Genomic DNA, 23,029 nt, shown 5'->3' with positions numbered 1-23,029 from the left:
CCGTCTGCTATGCAGACCATATTATAATACTTCTTATAATACGAAACAGCTATGCGGAAGGGCCGAAAGGACCTTGCACATTGGCGTATGACTGGCCTAGACCCAGCGGTCTCAATTTTAACCCAGAGAGAACTGAAATATGCCTGTTCAGGAGAAAGAAGAAGGTCTATTCTAGATATCCCACCCATTGACATACAGATTAAGTGTGAGGCACCAACTGCTGCTATGAGACTTAAGGCGATGGGAGAATGGATTGAGCATGGGAGCAGTTCCAACCATTGCGGTATAATCGAGGCTACGATAGAAAAACTGGAGGGGAAGAGGTTTCCGATCGGATACCTGAGACGACACTTGAGGTGGAGTGCGAGGCACTGCTGGCAGCTACACAGACCTAGATGGACAGAACCCTAGTATTGCCATCTGGAAGATCATGTTACACGGATGGATCAAACCTGAGGGTCTATATTGAGAATCCAAAGAGATCCGGACGATCGCGGAATGCGTGAGATGTTGTGGTACTTACGCGAGGACGTCGAGTGTGTACATCTTTACGGACAGTAAAATGGCCTTAAGGGCTTTAACGGAAGGATTACGAGCTCACTTATGGAAAATCGGTACAGCAAGAGATAGCATATATAGCAGCAAGAGATGGCATGTGGGGAAGATCATTTTCTGTGTCATTGCCCGGCATTCGCGGCTAAAAGGCACCCGGACTTAGGTGGGGACACAACATCAGACATGAACCAGTTTAGTGGTATGGAAAACAATTAAGCACAACGGAATTCCTAACTTAAAAATTTCTTTTTCGAAGTTACTTTTTAGTTTTTAAAGCGCACAACAAGCCGATTACTGGCTTAGGTATATGTCCATAATGGCATGTGGCGGATTAATATCCGCACCCTCTTTTCAACCTAACCTATTGAGAGGCGAGTTCAGTGGAGATTTTATTTCAAGTTTGGGACCTGTCAATTGGCCGTCTAGATTGTGCGATTTAACGCCTTTAGACTATTTTTGTGGATCTATTTACAGCTCATATCTATACAGACAAACCGGCTTCAATTGACGCATAGGAAGACAACATTGGAGAATTTATTAGTGAAATTTTGGAAAGAGCACGCCAAAATTGGACTAAGCGGATAGACCATTTGCATGAAATGATCTTCAAACATTAAATTATATGGACCGTACTATTGATTCAAATAAAGATTTCATGAATTTTTCTGAATTTAATAGGTTTTTTTTTTTTGAAAAATAATTCTTGAAAAATCACCCTTTATTTTTGACAAGAAAAACTAAAATCACATTTTCCGATTCGTATACAATTTAGATAACGCTCTGTAGTGCCGTTTTTGCTTCTATCAGTTTCAGACCTAAAGAGGTTGCAGATATTAATCTGCCCCATCCCACTATAGACATACACATAAACCAGTAATCGGCATATTGCGTGCTTTAAAAACTAAAAAGTAACCGCGTAAAAGAAAATTTTAAGTTAGGAATTCCGTGCTACTGACAAAATTCTTAATTGTTTTTCATATCACTCCCCTAAGTTGGTTCTTCTAAGTACCTAAGCTCTTAGTCCTATGTGACCCGTTATGACACCAAAAGCTATACTGGCTTCCTTCTTACTTCCTTTCAGTAATAGCCTCATTCTCTCACGATCCGGGTCATACCATAGGATTTTCTCCGTCCTTCTTACACTCCAAGACTGTTCGTGACCTTACCGTCCTGATTGTTATTGCCCGTATGGCCATTTTACTATCCGTAAAAGAACTTAGTAATCTTAAATTTTTTTTTTTCCTCCCCACATTTTTTCAAAATCAAACATGGCCAAAATTCTTCTGTTACTGTGAAATCGCTAAAGATTCCTCAATTTTTTTAATATTGGGTGCATGAACTGACCCATCGGTGGTGACATTTTGTCATAAAGTCAGTGCTGAATTATTTTATTGCCAACACATTATTTTAGGTCAATCCTAATCTTTCAAAACCTTCAAAGTGTAGTTGTTTGTGCGTATATCTTATTTTTATAGTAAAAGTTTCAGCGAATCAGATTCAGTACTTTGATGAAAATTTCTCATTTGCGTTCATTGTCGTATATACTTAAATAAATTTTACACAAAAAAACTGAATACATTATATTCTACATTTAACAACTACAATTGTTAAATATTTCAGAAACACGATGATTTCTCTCTTTGCCCATTAATTGATGTCAAATGACCTAGCGACAGACGTAAGTGTAACAACTTGCTCTCATAGATAAAAGTCTGCTGACTAATGTTATTTGAACACATTTCCTCACTTAAGGTGGGTGTTATGTTCGTGTTTCACATTGAAAATTAATATTTTTACTTTCTGATTTCATTCATGAGGACATTCCCATTATTTATGATAAAATTTTAATAAAAGTGTTATGCTGTCAATGTTTTTTTTTTGTAGTTTTTCAATAGTGTTATCGCTAAAAACATAGGTATTTCACTGTGAAACACGAAGTTAAAACCCACCTTTTGTAAACATGCAATTTGAGTCGTTGAATTTCATTAAAGATTTTCGTACATAACACAAAGGGAAATCATTATTTGGAAAAGTTTTCCTAGTAAAAAGATTCTATTGGAAGAAAATCAAAACTTCACTATGCTCAAGTCTACGGTCAAAGCCAACAGATCTAACAAATTTCCACTAGAATTTTCGTCCCTTAATCACTATGAGCTCCGTAGCATTTGCCTTAAACGCTGTATTGTGAATTACGGAGTTCCAAGAAAAACAAAACGAATTGGCTTTATTTGATATAATTCTTTTAAAATGTAAATTAATCTGGGTGATCATTTCGGGGTTTAAAATTGTGTTTCCGAGTCCTTTAAATTTCTCATTTCATTGCTGATGTAATTCAAATAAGTTACAATTAAATATTACTAATTATCTTTGGATTTTTTTTCAGACTAACAAGCAAAATATTTTATTTAAAGACATTTTCTAAGTAATATTTATCATACAGATAAACTTTCAATTAAATAATAAAACGAGAATAAATAAATAAATAGTATGTTGCATATAGCGAAAGATTCTATATGTATGTCTTTAGGAACAAAAAAAAATTTTTAACAAGAAAATTCCATGAAGATTTTTGCTTAAAGAAACTTTTAATACCTTTTCGATTAAAAACTTTATCTTTTGAAATAATAGATTGCGATTCGGTCTTTAAAATAATTGCCTTAACCCATTAACGACGGAAAAATTCCAACTCGAGATAGGAAAGAGATATCTCAATGAAAATTGGATTGACGTAAGTGGACTACTAAAACCAGTTACAACAAATTTGTCCCGTCATGTTTTGGGGGAAAATTGGCTAGTCGAAAGTCGGCATTTTGTATATCCCAAAAATCAAACGAACGCATGTCTCAAAATTCTTAGGAGTGAGATTTCTGGAATCCGTTTTATGTCTTGTTGCATTTGATGGTTTCTATCGCAAAAAAATAAATTTATGGCAATAATCCTAATTCTATTTACAGCAGATGCTTTCTTATGCCAAAATAATTCAAACCAGCTTTCTTCGATTAATGGTCACAAACTATTATGAAAATGATTTTTGTTGTTGTAGGGGCTTAGAAAATAAAAAGATTTTTTTTTTTTAAATATTTAAATAAATTGCTACGTCTATATAAATTCCCTACATTATGAATATATAAAATTTCATCACAATCGGACAACGGAATCGAGGCTTATTACGGCAATAGGTAAAAATTTTGTCAAATATTTATTGAAATTTGTGCATAGAAAAAATTTTAATAAAATGTTGTTTAGGACAGATAAGCGTAATAAAAAGACTTCAAAAATGTTGATACAAAATGTAGTGTCGCAAAATGCAAGATATTATTGAAATTTTGGCTTTAAAAAATTATCATTTCGCTGAAATTTAGTCCTTAAAACAAAATTCTTTAAAATTTAGTCTTTAAAAAAAATGTAATTGCATTTTTTTATAAAAATGTTGTCTTTAGACGAAATTAATAATATATTGTCTTTAAAAGATAATTTCGAGGGGGGTCGGCACGTGCTGAAGTTTTGTCATTAAAGAATGTCATGCAGAAATTTTGTCTTTAGAAAAATTTCTTTACAATTTTGTTCTACTAAGAATTTTATTATAATTTTGACCTTAAGAAAAATAATTTTTAGGCGACTCTGGCCTCGGCAAAATGTTGTCTTGGTAGAATATAATAAATATGAAATTTTGTCATTTAAAAAATTTTACTGTTTTTTTTATACCCCCCACCAGAGGATGGGGGGTATACTAATTTCGTCATTCTGTTTGTAACTACTCGAAATATTCGTCTGAGACCACATAAAGTACATATATTCTTGATTGACGCGACATTTTATGTCGATTTAGCCATGTCCGTCCGTCTGTCTGTCGAAAGCACGCTAACTTCCGAAGGAGTAAAGCTAGCCGCTTAAGCCGACCTTGGGTCTTGACTTCTTGAGCCTCTAGAGTGCGCAATTCTTATTCGATTGGAATGAAGTTTTGCACGACGTGTTTTCTTATGATATCCAACAACTGTGCCATGTATGGTACAAATCGGTTCATAACCTGATATAACTGTCATATAAACCGATCTTGGGTCTTGACTTCTTGAGCCTCTAGAGTGCGCAATTCTTATCCGATTGAAATGAAATTTCGAACGACGTGTTTTGTTATGATATCCAAAAACTGTGCCAAGTATGGTTCAAATCGGTTCATAACCTGAGCCTCCAGAGGGCGGAATTCTTATCCGATTTGAATGAATTTTTGCACGAAGTATTTTGTTATGATATTTAACAACCGTGCCAAGTATGGTTCAAATCGGTTCATAACCTGATATAGCTGTCATATAAACAGATCTGGGGACTTGACTTCTTGAGCTTCTAGAAGGCGCAATTCGCAATATGGTCTGAATCGGTCTATAGCCCGATACAGCTCCCATATAAATCGATCTCTCTATTTTACTTCTTGAGCCCCCAAAGGGCGCAATTCTTATTCGAATTGGCTGACATTTTACACAGGTCTCCAACATATAATTTAATTGACTTCTTGAGCTTCTAGAAGGCGCAATTCCTATCCGATTTGGCTGAAATTTTGCATGACGTATTTTATTCCTACTTTCAACAACTGTGCCAAATAAGGTTCAAATCGGTCCATAACCTGATATAGCTGCCATATAAACCGATCTGGGATCTTGACTTCTTGAGCCTCTAGAGGTCGCAATTATTATCCGATTTGCCTGAAATTTTGTATGAAGGATCCTCTCATGACCATCAACATACGTGTTTAATATGGTCTGAATCGGTCTATAGCCCGATACAGCTCCCATATAAATCGATCTCTCTATTTTACTTCTTGAGTCCCCAAAGGGCGCAATTCTTATTCGAATTGGCTGACATTTTACACAGGTCTCCTACATATAATTTAATTGTGGTCCAAACCGGACCATATCTTGATATTGCTCTAATAGCAGAGCAAATATTGTCTTATATCCTTTTTTGCCTAAGAAGAGATGCCGGGAAAAGAACTCGACAAATGCGATCCATGGTGGAGGGTGTAAAAGATTCTGCCCGGCCGAACTTAGCACGCTTGTACTTGTTTTCATTTAGAATAAATTTAATGTATATTAAACGCTACTGGGTGCAGCAACTGGCCCACCGGCGGTGACATTTGGTTAAAGTCAGAGCTGGATTTTGTACTGCTTGCCAACACATTATTTACCGACCGATCCAAATCTTTGAAAGCCTTCAAAATGTCTCTTAGAAGAAAAAAATATCTTGTAGTGATATATCTTATAGTGATAGTTTTGGCGAATCAACTTCAAATTTTTTCTTTTGCGCTCATTTTAATATGTTCTCAAACTAGTTTTATGATTTCGACAGGTTTTTGTTTGTGTCGGTCAATTGGTTTTGAATGACTTTTATTTCGATAAAAGTTTACGCCCACAAATTGAAAGAACTAAGCAACAATAAATGTTAAATATTTAAAAAAAAATTAATTTTGACATATATTTAGGACGAAACATGAACGTTCTGCTTAAATGATGCCGCTAATTTCTCCTCCGAACTTTATTCAAATCGATCGAAAATCTGTTTTTGATGGAAAAGTTGTCCATTAAAAGTTGCGTCCAACTATTGCCGTATATGGCTATAATTTGCATCATGTCTTTATTAGTCCTAAAGTTTTCCTAATTTATTGGAGATTTTAAATAAGAAATATGAAGAGATTTCCACGCAATTGCAGTTGCAAACTTTTCTCTTTCATTGCCCAATAATTTTTACTTGGTAGATGTAATAAATAAATAATTGATTTGAAATAGCTAAATTATGAATATATGAAATTTCATCCAAATTGGGCAAGGGAATCGCGGGTCGAACATAATGGGTTTAAATATTTTCTTTAAAAATATTTATTGAAAATTGTTTCGTTTGAAAAAATTTTATTGAAATTTGTCGAAATCTTTCTTTTGGAAAAATTATTTCGAGGATGCCCGGGCCTGAGCAAGATTTTGCCCTTAGACAATATTTCATTGAAATGTTGCTTTTAGAAAGAAATTTCTTTAAAATTTTATCTTTACATAGAAAAAATTTCATTTTGTATTTTAATTTGTGAAATTTTATTGAGACTTTGGCTTTATAAAATAATCTCGAGGTAGGCTGGGCAAACGTGTGTCTTTAGAAAATGTTTCACTCAAATATAGTCTTTAAAGAGATCATTAAAATGTAGTCTTTAGAAAAATTTTTATTGAAATTTTGTCTATAGAAAAAATTGTAAGTGAAATTTTGTCTTCAAAAAAATAATTTTAAGAGGAGTCCGGTCCTGAAGGGAATGCCACGTTAATTATTAATGTTATTTATTAAAATTTTGTCCTTAGGAAAAATTCCTATAGCATTTTAAGGTCCAAAGATCTTAAATCGGTAGATCGATATATCCAAATATAGACTCTTGCAATCCATATTAAAAAGGAATGTTGAAGAGCCTTATAAAGTTCACTGTGCCAAATCTCAGCGAAATCGGTTAACAAATAGCTAAAAGTCCTTAACTTGGGAGATCGTATCATATGCGAAGGACACACGCTCTACGTACGATAGTCACTAGTATTTTCAGCTGCAGAGGTTACCATTCGGTTCTCTTACTTGAACGAACATTTACCTTCGGGTGTAAGGCGTGCATCTTTTACGAACCATAATTATGCAAATTATTCCCTGCGCTGCTTTCATTTGCTACGGAATTTGCCAATATGGGTTTTTTGTTGGTACAAAGAAAAACAGGCCCGTTCATGCAGCTTATGGAAAAATTCAATTAAAGATTGCCTTGCTGTTTCTACTTCCAAAAAGCATTGTATTCAGTGTGTAAGATGAAGGGACATCCAGCGGATGATGAGCAGGTTACAATATTCTGTCGACAGTAGTATGGTCGGTTTACTTGGACGACCCTCAAACAAGTTGTTTGGTCACCATGAAAGAAGCAGTGAGCAGATTCACAATGCAACAGCTGAAGTTGATGGGTTTTCTTCCGCTGGCAGGTCGATTAGTAGCTTGCCTTTTCGGCATTTTTGGCGACGGCTGGCTGCTGTTGTTGTGCCTGGTGGCTAAATGGCATGCGTCATAAGGCAAATTGCTGCCGTTTTGTGGTCAACACAATACCCAGGCAGCAGTCCACTCTGGGTCTCATTGTTCTTGTGGTTTTGGTTTCAGCGCTGTTATTGCTTTGGCCTTCTGCTCCTTATTCTGTTATCGGCCAGAAACCACAAATAAAGAAATATATGTGAGTGTCCACCAGGAATTGTTTCGAAGCCTTTTTGTGTGCAATGCTGATGGTCTTGACCCGCTTGTTTGCCTTTTTCCCGCACTTGTTTCGTTTGTTGTTGTTTTTTTTTTTTTTCATTTATCTTTAACGTCATGGTCAGCTTAACACATTTGGCGTTGGTATGTTGCCATGTTTGGACGAAGGACAGACAACATGCAGCAAAGCAGCTGGATTTAAGGTTGGTTGCCCATAAAAAGGTAACGACACCATCAAGCCTCCTTAGCAATAGAACTCCTCTGACTTTCACAAAATAAAAAAAACACCAAGGCAGTGTATAGTAGCCACAAGCAGTAGCAACATCAGCTACCCAACCAACCAAGAAAAAAGGAAAAGGCGTTCTAGTTCACTTTATAAAGATAAAATATTTCACTTGACTACAGGTGAGTTCGTTTCCTTAGCCAAACCCAAAAGCCAAGGAAAGAAACAAAAAACAATGAACAAACAGACATCGTTTGACAGCAACCGTGAGTTCTCAATGTGCGCTTAATAAGTGTCATGCTGTGGCCTTTTGTTGCACCTGTTGGTTAATGTTGGCGATGTTAACCTTTTTTGTGTTTTCTTTGTAGAAGATACCTTTATGGCTTTGTTTTACCAACAAACGCCAACATGGGAAAAAAGCCAAAATAACTCCTCAGAAAAAATGAAAGGAAGATGTGTTAATGAATTAATTGCTTCTCATGGCAAGAAAATATTTTGGAGGAGATTTGCTGAAATATTGATATCGATATCGGTATGGTGCAAAAACAAAAATTTCCGGGAATGTTAATATTCTTTTTGGATATAAACATAGATAACGGCTCATTATGGGAACCTCTTCACATTAAAGTCTTTTAAAGGCTCCTCAGCAGTGGATGGCTTCTCTATATATGGCATACGATTCAGAGATGCCGCCTTCAGACCTGAAGTTGTTGGTGGAAGCCGTTTCTCCTGGGAAGAAGAATCACAGATATGGAGAACACCTGCAATTTGATTCAACCTAGATTTGAATCCAAAATTACTGAGAGGCAATTCATTGTACATACATAGGATACTTCACTGGAACACACTTCGGTTATATATACAACTCTATGATCCATTATATAAAAATTAAAGTGTTGCACTTTGTTTATTTCGTATAGATTAAAAACGGTTGAACCGTTTTTTAAATCCAAATTTAGGACAACCGAAACAAATGAAAATAACCATCAACCGTATGCATATTCAGCTTTCATTATCTTCATGTATGGACGTGTTTTTAAATTCACAGCGAAGTAAAATTAAATTTTAACTTTGCTAAGCGATTTGGACGCTCTATTAACTACTTAAAACATAGTGGAAGTGTTGTTCGCCTTATAATAAAGGTGTAACCCAAATTATTATTAAGTGCTTACCTAAAGTCTTACTGAGCAAACAAAAAAAATTGCAAACCGAAAATAGAGTGAATGTCATTGACTCACTCCAATTAGAGGCGCATGAATCCCAACGGAAGAAATGCTTACATTTCAATGACGTCAGTGGGCACCAATGCAAAACCAAAACCTCAAAAAAAGCGCGACGATAGTCATTACTTAACCGCGAAACCTCTCTTTCGTTCGCTCTCGTGTTCACCGCAATTGTCCAATAAAATAACTGCTCCATCTGAGAGTGTAAACCACATGAATTCTAGTTTTAACACTGAAAATCCCAAAAGTATGCCTCAATCCACCACACACCTTTCTACAACTGGGCCAACCGAATCTACACCTACACCTACAGTCCCTACAAATTACAATAATAATAATAACCAACCGGAATTTATCGATACATATTGGTCACTAAGCTCAAATCGAACTCGATATCTCCAGCGAAGGAGTCAAGTCCAAACATAGCGAAAGGTGCCGAAATGCTAAAAGTAAACTGGTACGCCTTGTTGAATAAAGACGAGAACAATACTGTGACCAAGCTAGCAAAACCTCCTCCTATATACTGACGAGAACAAACGTCGAACACCCTTGTGAACAAATTGTCGCAGACACTAGGAAAGGATAATTTTCATGTCGTATCTTTATGTAGAGGTAACGTTCTGGAGACCAAGGTACAAACGCATACTGAAAGCAGTATAGGATGCTAGTAGTTCATTAGGACAAAGAAAAGAAAAACTACTACACTTACCAACTCAAATGTTCGAAAGCCCTTGTTGTCGTTTTGAAGGGTATTGGCAGTTCTGACCCGAAGAAATCAAAGAAGAACTCGAAAAAGAAGGTTATGAAATTTAATCCATCATAAACACTCTACATAAAAACAAAATTTCTCAACCGATGTTTAAAGTTGAGTTGACTTACGAACCCTCAAGGATAAAACAGAAGGGTCTACCGACCCAATCTACGACCTAAGATACTTGTGCAATCGAAGAATTACTGTGGCGGAACTCAAACTATGTTTGCATTAATGACAAGTAAGATGCAAGAAATGATGCCCAATCTAAACATATTTATTCAAAGTATTCTCAACCAAAAATAATGCCCCTAGTATTTTATTACTGGAGTGCAAACGGCTTAAGGAACCCATGTATTGATATTCTTCTAGTTTCTGAGACCCACTTAACCTCGAGAAACTGCTTTAGAATAAATGGATATTCTACATATGACACCAAAAATCCTAGTGATAGAGCCCGTGGCGGTTCAGCAATCATTATACGTTAATCAATCAAACATTGTCCATTGTCCGAATACAATACCAACCACATTCAAGTAACTTCGATCAACATCACTTATAATAAAACTGTCATATCGGCGATATACTGTCCTTTTAGATACAATATTGATAAAGATAAATTTTTAGAATACTTCTCGACCTTGGGACCAAAATGTATTGCAGCTGGAGACTATAATGCTAAACACACATTTTGGGGCTCACGCCTTATTACACCCAGAGGCAGAAAACTCTACAGCACTATAACATCTTTCAAGCTGAACGCTATTTCAAGTGGGCAACCAACCTATTGGCCCACGGACCTTAACAAATCTCCAGACCTAATTGCGTCCGCGGTAGTATATACATAGTTCGATAACAGACTGGACTAAATATAAGAAATATATTTGCACTCATTTAGCTGGGGAAATTCGACTGAGATCACAAGATGATATAGAGAAAGCAGTCAAATTATTCACCGACGTTTTGACTAACGCGACTACGGTAGCTTCCCCAAAAGTCCTGTTGCAACAAAGCTCCTCACCAATGCACTCAACTAGTATCGACACCCTTATCAGAGAGAAAAGGAACCTCAGAAAAGAATGGCAAAGGCATCGATATCCGAATTTGAAAAGAAGTATTCGAAGAAGTCAGAGGAAGCTAAGCGCCGTATTAAAAGAAGCTAAAGAACTCGAACTCATGAACTACTTACGTAACTTGGAACCATCAGAAGAAAATGACTTATGTCTCTGGAAAGCCGCAAAAAGCATGCGTAGACCAATTGCTCACCAATCTTAAGTACGTCTGAAATCTGGCTCCTGGGCAAAGAGTGAAGAAGAAAAAATTAACGTTTTTTCAATTTTCCTTAAAAAAAGTTTTCACACCTAATGATAATGATACAATTTTTCTTTTCATCGTAATCCGATAAATGCGTCTAATGAGTTACAAATACACGTCCGAGAGCTAGAACAATGGCTCCAGAAATGGGGAATTGTGGTGAACGCTAGTAAGTGCACCTATGTAACTTTTACTCTTAATAGCGAATCTTGCCCCACAATAGAAATATTCAACTCTATGATACCCTAAAAAGATTAAGTAAAGTATCTGGGAATAAATTTAGATAGACGCCTAACTTGGACTGATCATATAAATGCAAAGTTAATCTATTGAAAGCCCAAAACAAGCCAACTGCATTGGCCGGTCAAAGAGTGAAGTGAAAAGTTAACGCTTTTTCAATTTACCATAAACAAGTTTTCACACCTAATGATAATGGTACAAATTGTTTCGTTCTACCAAACCTTTAAACTATAGCTTCTGAATCCCCTGCAGTAAATACAGTTAACAATGCATTTCGTTTTACGCTTAAAGAAATCGAGTTATCTATAAAAGATTTGAAGTCCAAAAAATCACCAGATGGCGATGGCATTAACGCAAAAATGGCAAAGGAACTCCCGCAATCAGCTGTTAGAATATTATTATTAATTTTTAACGGCATATTACGTCTTGGATATTTTACTCAATCCTGGAAACGATCTGAAATAATTATGATCCAGAAATCCGGCAAGGACCATACACAAATAAAGTCCTATAGACCCAAAAGTCTCCTATCAATTTTTTCAAAGTTATTTGAAATAAAACTTACTGACAAAAATAAAACCTGTTCGGTTTTCGAGAGAGACATAGCACCGTAGAACCAGTGCACCGTATTACAAATTCTATACTATTTTTAAACTTTTATGAGCATTAATCGTAATCCGATAAATGCGTCTAAAGAGTCGCAAATACACGACCCAGAGCTAGAAAAATGGCTCCAGAAATGGAGAATTGTAGTGAACGCTAGTAAAGTAAAGTATCTGGAAATGCATTTAGATAGACGCCTAATTTGGACTGATCATATAAATGCATAGTTAATCTAAATAAAGCCTAAAACAAGGCAACTGCATTGGCTCATTGGTCACCATTCAAATCTTCAACTTTAATACAAAGTTTTGCTATATAAAAGCATAATCAAACCAATATGGACTTATGGCATTCAGCTCTGGGGTACAGCATGGACCACAAATATCAACAATCTATTGGGTTGCCCAAAAATTAATTGCGGATTTTTTATATAGTCGGCGTTGACAAATTTTTTCACAGCTTGTGACTCTGTAATTGCATTCTTTCTTCTGTCAGTTATCAGCTGTTACTTTTAGCTTGCTTTAGAAAAAAAGTGTAAAAAAGTATATTTGATTAAAGTTCATTCTAAGTTTTATTAAAAATTCATTTGCTTTCTTTTAAAATATCTGCCATTTTACGAAGCATCGTCGGAGCCCCATTGTTTAAATGTCAAACCGGTAAAGGAGGAAATCACCATTTACATTCAAGGCAACACAAACAAATTGAGGTCTCACCCCAACGCCCTTATTCAAGATCTGCTGAACTTTGAAGGACATGTGCGCCTCAGAAGGACCAACATTAAGGTTATTTATATTGGTAAAACTCTTTAGAATTATTTTCATTTATGAAAGATTCAAGAAGAATATTGAAAAAAACCGTATGCATGCCGTAGAATACAAATTTTGCCCATCAATTTGGGTTAACATAGGAAGAATCTGTGGATTGATCCCATGTGATGTAGTATCCCATGTGATAGCTTTGTTAAATGAGGTATATGGTTTGAAAGTAGATAACGAATAAACTTTTAAGAAATCAATTAATGTGGATCTGATTAAATTCCATAGCCCTAAATGACTTAATAAGTTTGAAAACCATCTATTTTCAAAAGTCAATTCTAGGGTGTAGCAAAGTGCACCGGGCCAGTAGTTACAATTAACAATTTTATGTTTTCTAGTACACAGAAAAAATATAGACCTAAATTTGACCGATTAAACATGGTATTGACCGATTATTTTTGGACATGGCAAGTGATTGGTAAAGATGGCATACGTTGAACATATTTTTAATTGTACGAATTAAATTGTTATTTAATAATACAAATTGTGAGAATCTATTTCCGCATTCTGTTGTATCCCTTTTCACACATACATATGTGTTGCGAAGAAGTGCTAATGAGCCAAATATATGTCAAGTCTCTATCATAGACAGACACATGGTGGCGTGCCTAGACAAAAAATATTAAGAAAGAATTAAAGCGGGGTTTTTATATATCTCTCAATAAAATAAAATAATTTATTAAATAATAGTTGTTAAGTAAAAACCAGGATTTATTCATTTTCAGTGGAGCCTGAGTAAAAACAATATATTTTAAAAAGTGTTATGCTGAAATAGTGTAAAGCAGAAAAACTAGGAAGTGAACAAATGATATAAGTGCATTCCAAACGAAAGAAATTTTGAGGACATGGAAGAAGGTAGATGAGGTATGTATACATATAATTGTAAGGTAGACGAGGTATGTATACATATATTTTATTTTAATAAGTTATTATCCCTTTAGAGACTATATTTTGGCCTGGAAAACGACACTGATGACGAATGATAAAAAATGCAGCATTTCTTCACGTGAATCTAGATTTCGTGGTATTGTGCGCAAAATGATTAGAGTGGTGTTTATTACGACTCACTTTAATATTTATATACATTATTTTGTTCATTATAAATTGTACAGACGGTATCCACGACATTAAAGAGAACTCATAAAGGGAAGACAATTTTTTAACGCAATAAAAAATTATTAATGCAAAAAATTTAAATTATTTTCTTTTATTAAATGGGTAAAAATGTTATTTGAGAGAAGGACAACATTCAAATATATTGGTTTATTGAGTTAATAACAGTTTTAATTGTATTTTTGATCTTATCACTAATCCAAATAGCAAAATTGTTAATCAATAATACAAATTATTTCATAGGTTCGATTTAAGAAATTTTTTTAATTGAATGTACAAATTTCTTCATTGAACCATGTTTTAATTTTTCTGTGCATTTTAAGTTATAACCAAATTATTTTATAAAACCACACTGTTGGGAAGCAGCACACTTAAATAGATGATATAATCTTGTTGTGCATGGTGTTTAATCAATAAATAATCTCTTACCCGGAACAAACTGGAGGTACTAGATGATACCTCTGTATCGGAGGATATTGTGGCTGTGAAGTTTTTGATGACAACACTTCTCGAAACGGAAGGCGGAAAGGGAAAACAGAGGCGGGCGTTCATATGATGTTCAAGCGGAAGAGCTCTGCATAAACCCATTACGCTCAATGGGTTTTGTTGGCACATGGGTCAATGCACTAGACATAAAACTGATACAAGCATGAAAATCTGTTGTACTTTTTACCAAATACTATAGTTCTTTGAGAACTCCTTACAGCAGTTAAAATACATTTTTATAAGAGAAGATCCAGATGACAATTTAGCGCAATAAAATGCCATCTAAGCATCTTTTTAAGATGCTAACAGAAAAATTTAACTTTTTTTGAAGTCATTGGTATGAGGGGAATATCTCCTTGTTCCAAAGTGGGGTCTTCGAGGAAGGCAAAGAAACTCTTTGCTGCTTGGAGTACATTTGTTGACCCTATTGTTTTTACTAAAGTGGTAGCCAAAATCGCATATCCGTAAGTTAAAATCATTTAAATTTCATTTAATCTCCTTCAAAGTGAGGGTAAGGCACCTACGCTATAGATATCGCCACTGACACCTTCGGTCACGGACAAGGTATTTTGGAGTGGAGGAGAAATATACAAGAAAAACTTATGGCAATGGCGGCAAACCCTTCTGATAAGAATGCGACAACATATTAATGCAACAGTTCCAGTCAACCAACTCAAGAACTGACCAATTCAAACAGAAAGTGTTGACCGCAGGCTAAAAAACACAACACAAGGTATGGATTTGCAATTTTAAATAAATAATGGCTTAAACACAGCACATGTATCCAATAACTATCAAGTATCGGAGCAATTGTTGTTCATAACCATGCAACTCTTTAATTGCCATTATTTTGCGCGAAACGTCCATTTAAAATGTATTGCATTGCGTTTACCCGATACCTTTCCGCCATGGTGGGCAATTCTCACTTTTGAGTTCCAATTGGCCTTTGAGGATTTGTAATGTAAACAAAAACCACAGAATGGTGGCAATTATCATACAATTCAAAAAAAGCATATAATGATGATTTTCTATCAAACCAATGTGTCTCCCAATTCTATTTGCATTTGCTATTCATTCTCTCCATTCAGACCAGCTCTTTGAGTAGCAAACATAAAATTGCCTTCCTTTTGGCTGTCGAAGATCTAAAGTTTGTGTAACGGCGGAATGAATCAAATAGCCACCCTCTCCACTTTTTTGTGTTGACCTCAAATTTATAACACTTCAATCGTTCAGACACGCACACACATAATTCAAAAACTGGGTTCAATTTTATTTTGCCCAAGGATATTATTGTTCAATTTTCAATACGTAAAAGTCCGAACGCCATAGCCTGTGGATTTGTGCCATTTCAATATGCCAGTGTCACAGCCATCTCCATCTCTGTATGTCCGTTATTGGTATTGCCATTGTGGCGCAGACTTTGCATCGGGCACAATTGTACAATAAATCAAATTATTTTGCTGATAGTGATTAATTTCGACAGTTTACACATTGATTGACATTAACTAGCTAAGGTTTCAGTGGCAGTCTGCCATCAGACTCACTTAGACGTTTTCGTCCATTGTGATACCACAGGAACAGAAGATGGAATATGTCTTCTAGTTCCTACCGTTGCACCATCCAGATCGAATTAAAAAATAATGGAATAATCACATTCTCTCAAAAGTTCTTAAAGGTTCTCAAAGAAATGAGAATCTAAAGTGTAACTCCTTCCTTCTGACTGCTAGTTGCTAGTTGACATTTACTAACAAAGTGCATATCTAATACAACAGGTGTGAATGAACATAAAATTAAATTATACACGATTTCGCCTTTCGCACATGGTATATGCATATGCAACTTTACCCATTCCATCAAGGAAGGAACATTCCATTAAGGAATGGGGGCAAACTTCTCACATATCAATGAGTGCTATCCGATTCAAGTTTAAGCTCTATGATAAGGGGCCACCTTTTTAATAGCCGAGTTCAAGTTCGTCGGCAAGTATGAACCGTTTGGAGGGTGTTTTGGGGCTGGGGCGGCCGACGGCACTTTGTCCTGAAATTAGATATCAAATTCGTTCTTTACTCCCAAATACCGTTGATTTGAGCTCCATATTGCTATAGCCGGAACTAAAGCTCAAAAAGGGAGAGATTTAAGGCGTACCCCCAAACATCTGGCTCCAAAATTGGATATCAAATTTGTTTTCTACTCTCAAATACCTTTCATTTGAGTCCCATATTGCCATAAAGGATTAACCAACTTATTCGACGTATTTTTTAGGAAGAAAAGCGCCACCTGGGCTTGAAAGCAAATTTTAATGTCATATTTTTAACGTACTCCCAAATATATTTATTTGAATCCCATATAGCCCTGGTCGCCTGATATGCCCATTTGGGGGTATTGGGGTGACCTCCCATTACTTGGACCTAATTTTTTATGCCATATTTGTAATCTACTGCCGAATACTTGTAATTTGAGTCCCATATAGATAGTAACGTCGATTATATCTGTTTAGAGGAGTTTTTCGGTCGGATGTTCATTTCTAGTCTCCAATAACTTTCATTTGAAATCCATATTATCCTTATCGGTCCACTCTTGATTTTGGGTGGTGTTTTTGGGGTAACGAGGGAGCCTATAAAAAGCCTATTCCTTCTTCCTGACAATATTCGTTATCTACTCTCGAATACCTTTCAATTCAGTCCCATATTGTCATGCTCGTCCAAAAAACCTATTTTAGGGTGTTTTGGGGTTGGGACGGCTCCCAAGTTACTTGGACCCAATTTTTATTACGAAATTCGTACTCTACTCCCGAATACCTATCATTTGAATCCCATTGGGTAGTATTTTTGGGGTAAGGGGGAGGGTCCGCCCCTCCCGATATCAAGATATTATATGGCCTATGTTTCCTTCCAGACCAAACTACACAATCTGTGAAAAATCAAGACAATCGGTCAAACAAACACAAATTCATTTTTTTATATAAGAAGAGGAAGAAGAAAATATGTAATATGTATCAGATGATGTGTACAACTTTCAGAGTTGCTCAATTTGATATGTCATTTGACCTATACATATAGTCTGATAGCATTATTGGTGAAAATAAAAAAAAAATAAATAAAAATTCGGCGGTGGTTTTACCCTTACTAACGCTTGCGACATTTATACTGTGTGGTGTCGTCCTTGTCATTGAGCTGTAATCGGACATCCATTGTTGATATGTGAGAAGTATCCCACTATTCCTTATTGCGAGACTAAGAACCCCCTCACACATTTCATGGGAACTGGAATCTGTGGGTATGCGTCTAATAACATGTGAGCTATGTTTTCAGCATCAGACCCGAAGGGCATCGAATGGCAAATGGTCACAAACCTAGGGTTGTGACATTAAAAAATAATGTGGGTCAGTCTACACTTGAAGAGGACTACCGCTTTGCTTCTTTGGCTAGAAAATACGTCTCAGTTATTGTGTTCTTCGTGACAGATCACTATGTCTGATCGGAAAACATGCTGATAAACTAAAGGTACCAAGAAACGATTTCTGCAAAAACTATGAGGACGACGAGGAGACTATAATACATCTGCTGTGTGACACTGGCGAGCGCAAGGAGTTCCCCATTAGGTTCTCATTTCTTTGAGGACTTGTCGGAATTATCGTGTGTGAACATTCAAGTAAAGGGTGATTTTTTTGAGGTTAGGATTTTCATGCATTAGTATTTGACAGATCACGTGGGATTTCAGACATGGTGTCAAAGAGAAAGATGCTCAGTATGCTTTGACATTTCATCATGAATAGACTTACTAACGAGTTAGTTGGGTTTTTTAAAACGATTTAGATATTTAAACGGTAGGGACCAGAATTCATCTTTCTTCTCCTTCTGTGTTTATCACAATGCACAAACTGTAATCGTCTGATTGCAGGCTGCCACCTAACCCAACACATTCCTTAGTGAAATGTTCAGAGGCAAATTTACAAACAGCTTACTCATAATTGATAAATGATAGAACGTTATCACTATCGATTAACTGAATTATCAAACATAACCCATGCAAACATAAGTAAGAAGAGTTCACGGTCTAGAATTCGAGAAAGAAATTAAATGCATGTTCGGAAAATGATACAATCGTTTCGTAATAATTATTCACGTAAGAAAGGTAAATACATGTTGTTAAATCTATACGGACCAAATTCGCGATGGGCAAAAACACACACCCAATGGCCATTATTGTGAAAGTACACAAGGAGGCCACCGTAGTGCAGAGGTTAGCATGTCCGCTTATGGCGCCGAACGCCTGGATTCGAATCCTGGCGGGACTATCCGAAAAAATTTGCAAAGGTGGTTTTTCCCTTCCTTATGCTGGCAACATTTGTGTGGTACCCTTCCATTTTAAAACTTCTCTCCAAAGAGTTGTCGCACTGCGACACGCCGTTCGGACTCTGCTATAAAAAGGAGGCCCCTTATCATTGAGCTTAAAACTTGAATCGGACTGCACTCATTGATAAATGAGAAATTTGCCCCTGTTCCTAAGTGGAATGTTTTAATGGGCAAAATTTGCACTTTTAAACAAGAACGTAAAATATAATGCGCGAATGTGTGCATCACAGGTTTAAATATATCAATTTCTATTTTCAACGTGTGATCCCTTTGAACGCAGTGATGCCGCGCAATATTAATAATCCCAAAATATTGAGCTATGCAGTCTAACCCAACTATTCAGGTCAAACCTTCAGTAACATTGGAAAATAGATAAAATCAATTCCGATACAAAAAAACGATCTACCGATGATCTAACCTTTCGATCACAACATGTATCAAAAACCAAAATAAAGCTTGCCATTCCACTCCTGCCTTTACCAAGTTTTCTAAGTATTCAATAGAAAACGTCTGTCTAGTGACCTGAGAGCGTTGAAATCTCCGGCCTGGTTACCATTTCATCACCTCACCAGAATCCACTCAAATTAATTCTTGCGGAAAACAAATATCCAAGCAAAAATTAAGAACTCAATTCCCAAACTGGTTATTCAAATTTGCTGCCATAAGTCATTTTCCTACTCTGGTCGAGGTGTTTTTTTGCACAAATCAGAATCAATACAAAGCTCCATTGCTAGCTTCAGTGCTTTTTGTCGTCTGTGAACTAAAAACTTTATTTGGTGTTTTTCTTAACGTCAGCATACAAATATTGCCTTATACGCTGTGATAAAGTAAGCCATAAAAATTAAACAAACACCGAGACAAAAGCCATAAAACTCACTATTGTGAGGCAAAGCAACAATACACTAAGGCGAATAACGTGCCCGCAAAAACACCAAAAGAAAAAAATCTAATAAGTTATTGCATAAAAATGCAAAACAGCGCAGGCAAAACAAATCTTAAATGCTCACGCGTTTAGCTCGTCAATGGTGGAAATTTTCATAAGAGAACCCATACAACTTAAAATTTACAAAAAAAAAAAAAAAATCACAATCCAAAAAATCATCTGGGAACTATTCGTTGCCCTCTCTTTTAGCGAAGGGGGAGATCACTGTGTGCAATTCAAAACAAAAAACGAAACAAACTTGACCAAACAACTTTTATTTTTTGTTTTTATGATTTTTTGTTTTTCGTTTATAATTTAATTTATTGCCATTTAGCACATTTCGACTTTATGAGCAATGCGTGTGGAGAACTAAAATCAAATTCCCAACTCAACGACCACCGATCTACACAATCGCTCATTGAAATTATGCTTGCTGCGCATGCGTGAATACTTGCCAGAATTAACTGATCATAACAACGCCGCCAATGCGAGTATCCACAGCACAACACAGTGGCAGCACTTGGAACAGACAACAGACAAAGCAACGCCAACAGATTTTTGCTCCTTTTTATAGGCATTTGGTCATAAGTAATGTCTACTTAAATATCATTAAGACAAAAAAAAACTCCGAACCCAAACGCGACAAACCGATCAAGTTCTGACATCCAACTGTATTTGAGTTACTTATCAAATTGACTCGTTTAAAATGAATGAATGTTCTGATTAATTTTTAATGAAACTGGGTTAAGTCTCGCCGCAAATACCTCGGCTGGCTATATCTATGCATGAGCTAAATTAGAGAAATATTAAAGCTTCGAGGAGCTCAACAATTGATCAAAGACATTCACTGCCACTCACTTGAATAAAACATACTCAGCTAATACCCTTATCTTAATTATTTTCTGAAAATTGTAGTGGCAAGTTGTGTAAATCGTTGTTTGTTCCTTTCAATATAACAACAAAAACAGAACCACGTCATTAATTCAAGTAAAATATTTGGGCCATTTGAATAGAACATCCTAATTTAAATTTGCATAGGCATGAAAGTTAAAGTCAAATGTTATTATTATAGTATTCTTAATTGAGTACGAGGGTTTTTTCAACATATTTATTAGTGGTATCTCTATCCTTTTTAAGGATCAATTGCGTTATCCTTTTTGAAACCAAATTTTGTAACTTCCTTGAAAAATTTACGGCTTTTATGCAGAACCAGGAATGTTGAAAGATGATCTAGGGATGATTTGTCATTTATTTTCCTTCGTTTCAAATGCGACGCATTAAAAAAGCGTTTGCTGTCCATAAGCATAAATTTTGCTGGAATTCAACAGCTAAATCAATGATATTTATGGATTGTCAGCATTTGTAAGGGCACTTTCGGTTCGAATATTTGCATTTTCGACGAATATTAAAATTTCAGCAACAATTTTTCGACCTCAGTTTGCCCTATTTAGCTATAAAGTAAGCTGAATGTACAAAATTTCGACCTATTTTGATATTTTTACGTTTCTTTTTTTACCCTCCACCATAGGATGGGGGTATACTTATTTCATCATTCTGTTTGTAGCACATCGAAATATGCGTCTGAGACCCTTGATCGTCATGTCATTTTAAGACGATCTAGCCATGCCCGTCCGTCCGTCTGTCTGTCGAAAGCACGCAAACTTTCGAAGAAGTTAAGCTAGCCGCTTGAAATTTTGTACAAATACTTTTTTTAGTGTAGGTCGGTTGGGATTGTAAATGGGCCAAATCGGTCCATGTTTTGCTATAGCTGCCATATAAACCGAACTTGGGTCTTGACTTCTTGAGCCTCTAGAGGGCGCAATTTTTGTCCGATTTGACTGAAATTTTGCACGTAGTTTTTTGGTATTATTTCCAATAACTGTGTTAAGTATGATTGAAATCGGTCCATAATCTGGTATAGCTGCCATATAAACCGATTTTGGATCTTAACTTCTTGAGCCAACAGAGCGCGCATTTCCCATCCGACTGTGCTAAGTATGGCGCAAATCAGTACATAACTTGATATAGCTGCCATATAAACCGATCTGGGATCTTGACTTTTTGAGCCTCTAGAGGGCGCAATTCTCATACGACTTGGAAGGAATTTTCTACAACGGCTTCTCTCATGACCTTCAACATACGTGTCCAATATGGTCTGAATCGATCAATAGCTTGATACAGCTCCCATATAAACCGATCTCCAGATTTTGCTTCTTGAGCCCCTACAAGGCGCAATTCTTATCCGAATGAACTGAAATATTACATAACAGCATATTCTTGTTCTAAAAAGAGATACTGCGCATAGAACTCGACAAATGCGATCCATGGTGGAGGGTATATAAGATTCGGCCCGGCCGAACTTAGCACGCTCTTACTTGTTTTAACTGTTTTTGTTGTATTGTCCTTAATTTGAAATTAGATATCTCTTAAAAAAGACAACAAGGTACTTACTTCCACTTTCTACTAACATTTTGAGAAAATAGAAAATAAAAAATAATATTGTAATAAGCAATTCAAAATAATAATTTACGAGGTCTTAACATTTAGGAAAAACACACTAAAGAAATTGCTATTAGCAATAAAAATCCTCTCTAATGAGTTGCGCCGTTCAATAAGTTATTTCTTTCGATGACAGTAGTTGAATTTATTAAATTGTTTGGCAACCGAATGCATGCTTACGCGATTTACCGTTCTATATTTGAACAGCGGATATACCCGCAGTAAGGTTTTATTTTTGTAAAAAAAAACTTTGGTAATTAGAATGAAATGGTTTTTGTTTGCTACGTTCTTGAGAAAGCACTATGTCTTTGAATAAAATAAAGTTTTTGGTCGATGCAAATTGTCGAATAACAACTCGAGAGAATGCACAAAGATAAAATTTGTGTATCGCCACATGCACATGAAACGTTCTTACAGAAAGTAATTTTCTCCGTCACATTTATGACTGGGACTCGATTCTTAAATTTCAAATGTATGATTAATGTAGCCTTGAGGGTATCGTACCCTACAATGGTACAGGTTACATTGAAAATGTGTTTCCTAGTTCGATGGAACTAAGTTTGTCATTGTTCGTACGGCAATTTTGGTATGTTGCCTTTAAATTTTGTAGCTGAGAAAAGTCTCAGGCTGTCTTACGCCGAGACAGATTCGAAATAGAATCATCAGGATTCGCTCTCCCTAAAGAGAA

At 35.9% G+C, this 23,029-nt stretch overlaps 1 protein-coding gene across 8 annotated transcripts in view; it reads right to left on the bottom strand.

Annotated features, from left to right (window-relative positions):
* Positions 1 to 23,029, bottom strand: part of LOC106084413 (mucin-2) — a 263,301-nt gene that overhangs the window by 169,540 nt on the left and 70,732 nt on the right. Inside the window, exon 1 of one of the 8 annotated variants that reach the window (XM_059366672.1) lies at positions 11,184 to 11,268. The exons of the other annotated variants lie outside the window; for them this stretch is intronic. Within the exon in view, the coding sequence (XP_059222655.1) occupies positions 11,184 to 11,241 (58 nt within the window). The 5' untranslated portion in view covers positions 11,242 to 11,268. Of the gene's footprint in view, positions 1 to 11,183; positions 11,269 to 23,029 lie in introns of those variants that run through there. 8 annotated transcript variants of the gene reach the window in all.

Source organism: Stomoxys calcitrans, chromosome 4, assembly GCF_963082655.1.
Source record: "Stomoxys calcitrans chromosome 4, idStoCalc2.1, whole genome shotgun sequence".
NCBI classification, from domain to species: Eukaryota; Metazoa; Arthropoda; class Insecta; order Diptera; family Muscidae; genus Stomoxys; species Stomoxys calcitrans.
The sequence above is the reverse complement of the archived record's forward strand: the minus strand, read 5'-3'. Positions and strand labels throughout refer to the sequence as shown.